This window comes from Pterocles gutturalis, unplaced genomic scaffold (genome assembly GCF_000699245.1).
Source record: "Pterocles gutturalis isolate BGI_N339 unplaced genomic scaffold, ASM69924v1 scaffold17248, whole genome shotgun sequence".
NCBI classification, from domain to species: domain Eukaryota; kingdom Metazoa; phylum Chordata; class Aves; order Pterocliformes; family Pteroclidae; genus Pterocles; species Pterocles gutturalis.
The window spans coordinates 34,198-45,546 of NW_010125934.1; the positions used below are offsets into that span (position 1 = coordinate 34,198).

Sequence of the window (11,349 nt, forward strand, 5' to 3'; positions counted from 1 at the left end):
AGGGAAAAACCTTTAATGTTGCCTCATTTCAACTCCTTATCCTCATTTTTAAATGGTTTAGTTTAGAGGCTGGAGCTCAGACGAATATGTTTGTGACCTGGATTATGCTGTCTAGAGTAAGTTCTAAGAGGAATTTTGCCAGCGGGGTTAGTTAACCATTGGAACACCTCTTACAGGATAGTGTTGTCCCTTGAAACTTTCTAAAATATGTGCAACCAGAAATAATGGATTATGCAGACAATATTGGGTGAAATCAAATGGCTCTGTTTATGCAGAAGTCAGACCAGATGATGATAACTGACCTCTTTTGGTACATTAGGTATGAGTAAATCTTTGAATCCACTCACTCCCATGACATGCTGAAGTCAAAAGCAGATACATAATAAATTCCACAGCTGTAGCAGAAATAGGAGGTAGCTTATCTGTTATGTTCTCTTGCTATTCCACTGAAATATGTGTCTCGCCATCTGGCAACGTTCATCCCAAATCCATAGTAACCACACGGAAATGAGGGGCTCACCGGCATCTTCAGTGGAGTAAAATGGCTTGATACTGTTTTCCTTTGCTACAGCTGCAGTCTTCGATTCCTTTTGCTCTGTCTCACTGGCTCAGCTGTAGCAGCTTGGTTCTTCCTAACGAGTCCCAGCAGTCATGAATGGCTGGTCGTACTCTCTGTCCTATTCATTACATTTCTCCCTTGTGCCAGAGAAATCCTGGCCTTCAAGTTTGTGATTTAGGAAGGGCTGAGCTCACTTTACTGGCAATGACAGCTAAATGAACTCCTTCCAGTTTATAGTGCGTGTTGTCGCTGTTATTTACCCCTTAGAAGGATTGCCATCTGGGATGCTGATGGTACCAAATGGGAAATGAATTGCAATTGCGGTCAGGCTTGAACGTAGGTATGTGCACGTGTGGTCATCTGCAAGCTCTTGCTCTGTGACCAGGCCATAGGTTTTACATGAATCAATAAACAACTTGTGTTCCCTCTTTCCTAGCAAGGACTATCTGACTGTAGGAGCAAGGTGGGAAGGATTAGGTGTTTATACAATAAAATGAACCAGAGCTCTGCACAAGTACTCCTTTGTGTCCCTGAGACAGGCTCCTTCTTTCACACACAGCTCCTGTTTGTCTTGGAGGTTTGTTATGCTGATAAACTTGGTGTGTGGTAACTATTTATAGCAGAAAGCAGAGAGCTGCTATGTTTTGGAAAAATCCTCTGGTGTTCCTGAAGGTCCCTGCCTGGTTTGTGCGAGTGGATATTCTTGGCTCTGGATTTCCCCAGCTAGTGTGAGCATTTGCAGTCAGGAACAATGCCTGCAAGAAGCCTTTGGGCTCATTTTTCTTGGCAGTGATGTTTTTTTCATTAGATCAGCTTTGAAGCTGTTGGGGGCAAAGTCACAGAGCAGCTGGAGGAGGGAACCTAGACAGAGAAGTCTACGTGCATGCACTGTTAATATACCAGTGGAAATGAAAGGGAGCAGGAAGCGTGGAGGGGGAGGCAGTCCTGCATCCTTTAACTTGTGTCCTGTGCCTGGGACCTGCATCAGACAAGTGCTGTCACACACCTTTGAGAAACACTTTTTAACACATCTGTCTTTCTACAAGAGGGAATAAAAGATTTTAAGTCTGTATGAAAGAGGAAAGCAGTGGAATTAAAAAACAGGACGAGCTGTGGTGTGCACTGATTTTCAGTTCTCCCCTGATCACAATGTGTTACTTTTTTAGAGTCTGTTATGTTGAACTTTTGACCCATCCTGATTTAACACGTTTTCAGGATCTTTGTGAAACAGGCTGCTATCTAATGGGTCACACTGTTAAATTATCTTCTGCTACTTGAATGGAAGGTATTCAAGAATAGCTCTTACCCTTTAGATCCATGCTTGGCCTAAAATTGAAGGCACTTTCCAGCATAGGCAGACTTTGATCCCCACAGGCTCATCACTGCTGCTTGTACTCTCATGAGAAGAGGCACACAGGAATATCTTCTGCTCTGTTGGGGAGAAGAGCAAGATGTTATCCCACCTTTTGCAGGAGAAGGATTGTTACACGGTGTAAGGGGAGAATAGGAACCGACTACATGGCTCACATTTTATCACTGCCTTGTCTGAACTCATAGTTGTACAAATAGCAGCTGAATACATATCGTCCGGTCTTGAAGAATTTCTCAATGGAGACTGAAGACTTTCAGCAGAGGGAAGGGGATATCTGGAGTGCATCAAGGCAGTTTGCGGGAATGCTCGTTTTAACCAATACGGGAGCAGTTGGTATGATAGCCCTTTCCTGGGAGCCTGTATGTGCGATGCTGACTCACTGTTCTCCTACACTTCAGGCACTGAGCAGATGTTTTCTCATGGGACAGCTGACATCATCCTCGAGGCGTGCACAGACTTTTGGGATGGTACCGATATCTACCCCCTCTCTGGCTCTGACAGGTGGGCAGCTTTGTCATTTGGTGCATTCAGGAGCTGCAGATGAATTGCAAAGGGAACCTGGTCACTCTTTGTTAACATTCCCTTTAAAGATGCTTGTTAAACTATTTAATAGAAGCTTCAAGTAGGCTGTGAACATGAGCCATCTCTGCTTTCAAATTAATTGTTAGAATTATGACAATGTACGAGATTAGATAGCAACAAGCAATCTGTTGGACTGTAAGACTAAGCCAGCTCTTACTGTATCTGTTAACATATTAGCCCCTTATCAGTGGACTCTGACTGTACGAAGTAGTAGGACCATGAATTATAATCAGGTGATATGCTGGTGGCAGAGAATTTTTTTTGTCTTACATGAAATGCAAAGTCATCAGTTCTGTTTGCTCTTGACAGCTTCAAACCAGTCCACCATAATGCATCACACCCTTTTATTCTTGCTGCAATAACTGAGAGTATCTGTTGCATTTTCACCTACAGGCTAAATTTCTGTTCCTGCTAGCAGAGCAGACCAATGATGTTTAGTTCCATTGACTAGCAGCACATTGTTCTTTTAAGTCTGCTTTTGCTCAGGTGTAAGAAAACTCTTACTGATCCTTTCTGGAATATTTATCATCTTAGAAGCCAATGACAAATCCTATGTATAGTCTAATTGTTACCTTGGTGAGTTCAACTTGAACAAGGAACTTTGCACTATTCCGGTGACTGAATATTGACTGAACGGAGACTGCACATAATGCTCCCAGGACCCAAACTCTGAAAGACGATAGGAGGAGTCTGTTACTGAACTGTCTCTGCCATAGATACTATTGTCAGAGTTGTCAGTTCCTTCCTTGGTGTTTATTTCCATTGATGAATTAAGCTTCTGCTATCATGCAGTGAACTTCCTTGGAGTCATCTGGCAGCCATATAGAGCATGTTATATTAATAAGTGTATTCAAAGAGTACTGTGTTCATACTCATCAATCCGCCTGATGAGCATACAGAAGTGTTCACCATTGCTGCTGTTGGAATATGTGTTTTTGTTGCTCTGTAGTGCCTGCAGCTTAGAGAACGTAGAAAAAGTAAGGAAAGGCTTTTTCAGCATCTCTGACCGCTCCTCACGGAATACATTTTTCCAGATATCCAACTGGTGATTTCTATATTGCACTACAGTGTGCATTGTCAGAAATGCAGCACATTTCTGCTAACTTTGTCTGGTTTTTGTCTCTTCCACATAGGAAGAAGGTGTTAGATTTCTACCAGCGAGCCTGCCTCTCAGGATACTGTTCTGCCTTTGCATACAAGCCAATGCATTGTGCCTTGTCCTCCCAGCTCAACGGCAAGTGCATAGAACTGGTGCAGGTCCCTGGGCAGAGTGCCATCTTCACGTGCTGTGATCTCCCTGGGACAACCCCCATCAAACAGAGCAGTCGGAGGAATAGCTGGAGCTCAGATGGTATGTGTCTTCCGTGCTGTCTATAGTAAGCTCTGCTGCTTGGCCAGGTGCTGTCTTTCTGAACTTTCTAGAGCTGTAAGAACATTATTATTCAGAATAGCAGATGGAAATTGAGAACTAAGGGTTTCTGACGTAGATGCATTTCCAGAGGAAGTAATGATGTAGCAGCTGGTACGTATGTTTCTAGTTAAGTTATTGAAGCTTGCAGAGAAATTTTTCTACTTGCGGGAAATCTGTTTCTTAAAGCAGGCAACTGAGAGTCAAGACTTCTGGGTATTTCAATACTTTTGCTATTTGCCTAATTTGATGGAAATCACATATGTTGGGTTTTTCAAAGGAATTAAATATATGGTGGTGTGTGACTATTCTCCCTTGATGGATTTTGTTGCTGTGCTGAAGGAACTGATTCCCACTAGATGAATTGTGCATCTCCCCCAGAACAGCAATGGAAATGGAGAAATAAGGACAGACCATTACATACCTCCAGGAGGCTCTTTTAGAAAACTAGTCTTAATCCCTTTCTGCCCTGGTCTGCCATTCTGTAAAATGTGAATAATGGGGTTTCCAGCAGCTGGGAGGCAGTTGTGACAGAGTGTTTTCAAAACACTTTTCATTCCCACCTGTGGCAAACTTTGCAACTGTGTGAAGTGTTTCAGTATTTTGTTCCTCATGCCGCATCCAACTCCCATTCACCACAGGCTGATCTGGTGATGGTGAAGGAACCTTTGCATGCTCTTTGGGAGCATCTGCAATGTCACTGGAGGGAACATGATCCAGTTCCTTTGCATCAGCCCCTCGTACTCTGATGCCACTCTGCCTCCTCTAGACTGGCCAAGTTGTTTAAGCACAGTACGATGTGTTTAAAATGCACATGTGAACATTATGCAGCATACATCCTTCACCTTTCTGCGCCAGTTCCTTGTGACTGATCCTTGTCTTCTGTTTTGTCTTTTTCCTTTTCATGCTTGCTGTTTCATGCTTGTATTCTTGGTCACATATGTGGGGATGTCCTGAAACCTCTTCTGTGATTGGGTATGCTGGGACAAATGGATGTCTCTTCATCATTCCTCCTGTATATGTGTATCTGCATGTTTCTTTTTATCTGGGTACTGCGTCCCTGGGTGTTATCTTGGTGGCCTCTCCCACCATGTGTACTTTATCTGATGCACATGTGGCCCCTTGTGTCTCAATGCCATTGCGTGTTGTTTGCATGCCTGAAGAAGGGATTGGGGAAGTGATGGAGAAGGAAGACTGTATCCAGGCTCTGAGCGGACAGATCTTCATGGGAATGGTCTCATCTCAGTATCAGGCCCGTCTTGACATTGTCCGCCTCATTGATGGATTAGTCAATGCCTGCATTCGGTTTGTCTACTTCTCCCTGGAAGATGAGCTCAAAAGCAAGGTAAGCTGACTTTGCTGAACCCCCTGAACTTGCCTGTCCCCTGGATGTCTGACTGGAGAGTTTAGCTCCAGTTCAATCTCAGGTTAATCTGATTCAGCTAGCTAATGGGTCCAGAAGGTACCGACGCTGCAATATGGCATTGGTCTGCAATGCTCTGGCCTGGACAGCTACACTAACATCTTTTGTCTGCTCACCTACAGGTGTTTGCTGAGAAGATGGGTCTTGAGACTGGCTGGAATTGCCACATATCTTTAACACCTAATGGTGATGTGCCTGGCTCAGAGATCCCTCCCTCTAGCCCCAGCCACGCTGGCTCTCTGCATGATGACCTACATCAGGGTGAGAGAACTGCACCTAAGCCACTTAGAATGCCACGTGTTTCCTGGATGGTTCTTTTAAACCCATTCATAGGTTCCTGTGTCCTCACCAGATACCTGATCCTTCAGAGCTTTGAGCGCAAAACTGGATGGGCCTGAGGTGTGTGTGTGCGTGCGAGCGAGAGTGCCTTACATTTATAGCCTGTCTACCCAGTCAGTACCACAGCTGCTGGAAACAAACATCCTTCTGTGCACCAGCTGCTATGATTTTACAACTGTTCATTAGTGCTTTTGGTTCTTGCTGGGGCCCTGCTCAAGCCACTAAGGGTCTCTTGCCTGTGCATTACTTTTTTTTCCTTACTTCAGGTGGGATTTCTTTGCTCTATTCTTCCCCTAGAAGAAGAAAAAGAGCAGAACAGATAAACTATCATGTCTCAGAAGAGCAGAGACTAGGGTCACATATCTACCTCTGAGCAGATTAGTCATCTGAAAATACTGCATTTGAGATGACTGAGTGGGATCTAAGTGTTGCTAACCTAGAAAATCAGGCCTCACGTTTCCTGGCTTCTGCAGCGCCATGTGAATATACTGTGTGGGTGGCACAGGGGTGGCAGAGGCAGGTTCGTGCTTATTGTTTATACTGCTTCTCTCTGTTCCAGTTTCTCGAGATGATGTGGAGGGGCTTCTGCTGATGGAAGAGGAAGGGCACTCGGATCTCATCAGCTTTCAGCCAACAGACAGCGATATCCCCAGCTTCCTGGAGGACTGTAACAGGGTGAGGTCCCTTTCGCTACACACCTTGTGCTGTTCAGCAGTATCACCTCATTACTCCCAAAGGGAATTCCTCTTCAAAGCAAATTGATTGAGTGGTTTGCCCTGGGATTCCTGATTTACCCCACAATCTTCCAGCTTGGTATCTAGAGCCTGGGAATTTTGGGATTCTCTCTCAGAGACAGCACATAGTCTCTGACTAGTTTCTCCACACAGGTAAAAATTCCTTAGGAATCCTTGAACACGGGTTTATCATGCTGATCTTAGAAACCCTGAGGGCAAGCACAGACAGCTTGGCATTTCAGTGTAGAAATTTAGCAGAAGACTTTTTACAATGGCTTGGGAAAGCCAGCTTCCGTCTGCAGGGCTATCAATTTGTAGTTGATCTTGAAGTTACATAGTTCTGGGAATCATAATTGTCATTTCAGCAATTGCCTCTGAAATGCATCTCTCTCACACAGACACACACTCCCCTGCTTACTCTCTTCTTTCTCTTTTTCAGGCCAAACTCCCAAGGGGGATCCACCAGGTGAGACCTCATCTGCAGAACATAGACAATGTGCCTTTGCTGGTGCCCCTCTTCACAGACTGCACCCCAGAGAGTAAGTGGCACAGAGCCCGGGTCTGTCCTAGTGCTGCCCGTGAACACTTTCCCCATCCATTTGCTCTGGCTTGTCTGGGTGCGGACATGGGTGAAGGGAAGGGGATACAGTCCAAAAACCTGGAAGGGCTACCTGTGGGAAGCCAGGTGTTAACTTTGTTTTAATGCAGCTGTTCCCTAGCTACAGAATTGGGCTGAGAACCACTCCTTCAATTTGCATCCGTAAGAGATACAAAAGCAAACATCCAAAATGCTACTGCCTTTTTTTATTAAATCAGCATTATTGGTGTGCTAGGAGACTTTGATCTCTGCCCACAACCATTGTTGCCTTGTATAACTTGGAAATCACTTCCCAGAAGTATTTTCCTCTGGCAATTGCTGTTAACACCTTCTGCTGCTTCTTTGCAGTTTTTGATTGCAGAGACCAGAAAGGGCAAAATTTCTTTATCTCTCTGAGAGATACTGTTTTGTCTAAGAAAGGGGTTGAGTGCTCAGCTGGCTAATGCCTACAGTAAAGGTGCATTTTAGGTACCTCTGGGCAGAGTTTACAGGTATGCCAGTGAACACCAGTGACAGCCCAGTTTGCCTAGGCATTCAGTGCCCAGTAGATTTCCTCTTTGACAGAAGTGGCAGTTCCCCACTTCATCTAACCCCTCGCTGTGCTGCACATCCGGGTGCACCCCTCATTTAGATAAGTTGTTTACACAGGAATCTGCAGAGAGTGAGTTTGGGGGTTTTTTTTGCCTGGAGCATTCTGGAAGATTCATATACACATAGAGCACTGTGCACAGAGCTACAGAAGAAAAATCAGATCAAACATCATCTTTGATTTACAGGCCCCAGGAGGATGTTGATAAAAAGATTGATGAAGGCTAGAGGTAGTGGTGGGCGTGCAGGAACAGAGGTTGGCTCTGAGTATGGCTGAGTGTGTCTCTGCTTTTGGAGTGGTTTGTTATATTCCCTCTGTTCTTTTAAACTTGGAACAGTAGTGATGTGCTGATGAATATAACTTAAATTTGTACATTTAAGTTTTAATTATTTAGGTTTATTTAATTTCTGCTGTTTTCTAACACAGCCATTTGATGCTGAAGCCATCTGTATTACATACCCAGGCTGTACCTACAGCTCTGGGCTGGAAGAGATGTGCTACAGATGCAAGTCTCTAGGTCACAGTTCTGTGACCTGCAGGAGGCAGGTATACAGGGCACTTGGACTGCAGTTAATTAGCTATCTAATTGTGTACTTTGATTTTGGATCTCACTGATGTGACTGATGAATGTCAGTTGGAGTAATTTTAAAAGATGACTGCTTGTTATCCAGACTGGAAGGGGTGTGTGAAACACTACCTCTTGGTGTGCGTAATGACATAACACACTGTTCCTCCTTCTGTCCCTTTGCAGCCATGTGTGAGATGATCAAGATCATGCAGGAATACGGGGAGGTGACTTGCTGCCTGGGAAGCTCTGCCAACCTGCGGAACAGCTGCCTTTTCCTGCAAAGTGATATCAGGTGGGGCAGGAGCCAGACCCCTCCATCTGCCTTTGCCTTGAGCTTAGTGAGTGCCCAGCCATGGGTCACAGCAGACCTGGGGACTGTGCAGGGGATGCTCAGAATTGCTGTCCATTATTAGCTGCATTTTTCTCCATAAGGTAGATTTGGGTGGTTTTGGATTGGATTACTACCTAGATTTGGATGGTTTTGGATTGGATTACTACCTAGATCCCTTGATGCAGAGATACTTCTCTTCATCTTTGAAAGGAAGATATTCCTCTTGCATGCTGACTATTGTTCACCAACTGGCATTACAGATGCTCATCATTGGGTGAGCAAGTGGAAAAGCCCCTCTGGGTCAGCTAAATTGTTGACCTTGAGCCACAAACCCAAATATGTTCATTATTTCTCCAGGAATAACTGAAAGTGTAGGGAGATTGATCCTAAATTTGTGTCACAGCTCAGGACTTCTCTACCAGTGAGGCAGATAGAGGTGGCATGGCACAGAACAGCATGGCTTTATAAGCTGGACAGCAGTGAAATATAGTTTCTCCTATGGGATGATGCTAATACTCCTGTGTTGTCCTTGCAGTATAGCACTGGACCCTCTTTACCCATCTCGCTGTTCCTGGGAAACATTTGGCTATACCACCAGCACCACCATGACTCATGCCTCTGATGAGCTCACCCCACTGCAGCTCTCAGGGCAGCTCAACAGCCTGCCTTGCTCCATGTCCTTCCGCCAAGAAGAGAGCACAAGCATCATCAGGCTGATAGAGCAGGTAAGCCAGGCATATTCCTCCCTTTCTAGTACTCACCCCTCTGCCTGCAGCTCATGAAGAGCTAAGTCAGGAGCTCACGTGAGCATTCGTGTTGAGTTGCTCACAGTAAGCTGCTAGCATTCGCTTTGCTCGTGTCTCCTGTCCTTTGTTCAGGAAGCACAGAGATGCTTTTCCTGCCTGGTTCTACCAGTGCAAGGTGTAGGGGATGGTGTGGGAATGGTGCCCTGTGGCAACAGAACATGAATATTGTTTAACTGGATGAAGTGTAAACTTGCAGAGATCCCTAACCAGACAACAATGCAGTGCTAGGGAGAAGTGTTACCCCAGGAAAGCCAGGAGGTTTAAACAAACTTACCCCTTGGCTAAATTCTGCCTTTCCTTCACCAGCTTTACACCTAGGCAAGAGACCTTCCCTTTTCCTCACAATGTATCCAGATCCTCTCCCCTCCCCCTTCCCCGCCAGGCCACAGGTCCTGCCCCTGCCTGCCCTTCATTGCTCTTGGCTGATAACTGCTCCCATCACAGCCAGGGCTCTGAGGGCTTGTGCTTCCTTCCAGGCCAGGCATGCAACCTATGGGATCCGCAAGTGTTTCCTCTTCCTGCTGCAGTGCCAGCTGACCTTGGTTGTCATTCAGGTGAGTCCTGGCCTGGCTGGGGACAGCATTTAGCTGAGAGGACAGGAGTGCTAGCATGGATATGGGTGGCTGCAGTGGGGTAGCCTTGCAAGAAAGGAAGGTGGCCTTCAGTCAGGTTTAGGCAGCATGTTTGGGGAAGTTACAGGTAGAGACTATGCGATCTCAGCCTGCATTGCCCCTTCTTCCCTGACCCTCCTCTACAGGGGTTTCTTTTCAAACCCTTTTTCCCTGGAGAAAGGCATCCCCTGCAGCATCTGCCCCAGCAGCCTGGAACATGCTGAGGGGCTGTGCAGTGGCAGCAGCCTAATTACCAGCAGCCTAATTACCAGCTCATCCCAGCGTTTTGGGGGAAGACAGTGCCATCTTGGGTAACAAGACTGTCCTAGCACTGCTCATGCTTTTCACTCTGGATTGTTCCCATCTAGTTCCTCTCCTGCCTGGTGCAGCTGCCCCCCATCCTCAGTACCACAGACATCGTGTGGCTCTCCTGTTTCTGCTACCCACTGCTTAGGTAAGTCTATCAGAGTGGAATCTCCTGCCTCCCACCCGCCAAATGCACAGACCAGTCCCCCAGCCTCACTGTATCCACGTTGAAAGAAAGCTGACATCATGCACAGCATGCTAAGAAGACTGCAAGGATTCTTCCAAGCACCTGCTCTGACAAGGTGCTTAGAAACACAGACAGGAGCATTTATGTACATATACATTTATGCATAAGCTGTGTTAGCCCTGCCTGCTGTCTGAGAGCAGCTATTATCTTGTGGCTTGAACCTCCAGCTGAAAATAATCTAATCCTGATACCGTTGCACTGGCTGGAGTGTGATTGAGAGCCCAGGGTGTCAGGGATAGGCCAAGGGACCATGGAGGGGTTTTCCCCATCACACACTTGGAGATCATCTCTCTCCCTGTCTGCACCTGCCATGAATTACACTTTTTACAGCATATGCTTAAGGCAGTGGCCAGATAAGTGCCAATGCTCCAAGCAGTCTGAGGCAGTTATTTGGGTTCAAATGTTAGACACAGACAAAAAAGCAGTAGTTCTGGTGCCTGAACTTGTTACTGAGAGACTAACTTACCTTTCTGCAGCATCTCGCTCCTGGGCAAGCCTCCCCACAGCTCCATCATGACCATGGCAACAGGAAAAAACTTGACTTCCATTCCTAAGAAGGTAAGTGGCCCATCAGATTAAAATTGTTCACACATTTTTCTCTTCTTTGTCCTAGTGTTGATGCATAGCTGAGGCCCTGTGCCTTCCTAGCTCGCTTGGTAAATTGTTCCATGACATGAGCCATGCTATGCAGAAGCCTGGCACGGACAGGAAGGGAATCCCTTAGTGCCAGTGTGCCCACAAGGCAGATCCACAGCGCAGCATCTCATCTGTACTACAGCTTGTAGTTGGGAAGGGTGGGCCAGTGACATGCCTGTGTCCTCCTCTCCCTTATTCACAGACTCAGCACTACTTCCTGTTCTGCTTCCTGCTGAAATT

The 11,349-nt window shown here is 46.0% G+C and overlaps 1 protein-coding gene across 1 annotated transcript in view; it reads left to right on the top strand.

The window, feature by feature from the left end:
• The window catches only part of KIAA0195 (KIAA0195 ortholog), a 28,767-nt gene that overhangs the window by 14,333 nt on the left and 3,085 nt on the right, over positions 1 to 11,349 (top strand). The window contains exons 15-26 of the mRNA XM_010078788.1: positions 2,330 to 2,432; positions 3,647 to 3,864; positions 5,085 to 5,266; positions 5,467 to 5,605; positions 6,243 to 6,358; positions 6,857 to 6,956; positions 8,356 to 8,464; positions 9,039 to 9,228; positions 9,786 to 9,863; positions 10,289 to 10,374; positions 10,950 to 11,031; positions 11,312 to 11,349. The exon at positions 11,312 to 11,349 is cut by the window's right edge and continues 138 nt beyond it. Coding sequence (XP_010077090.1) covers positions 2,330 to 2,432; positions 3,647 to 3,864; positions 5,085 to 5,266; positions 5,467 to 5,605; positions 6,243 to 6,358; positions 6,857 to 6,956; positions 8,356 to 8,464; positions 9,039 to 9,228; positions 9,786 to 9,863; positions 10,289 to 10,374; positions 10,950 to 11,031; positions 11,312 to 11,349 — 1,441 coding nt within the window. The remainder of the gene's footprint in view (positions 1 to 2,329; positions 2,433 to 3,646; positions 3,865 to 5,084; positions 5,267 to 5,466; positions 5,606 to 6,242; positions 6,359 to 6,856; positions 6,957 to 8,355; positions 8,465 to 9,038; positions 9,229 to 9,785; positions 9,864 to 10,288; positions 10,375 to 10,949; positions 11,032 to 11,311) is intronic.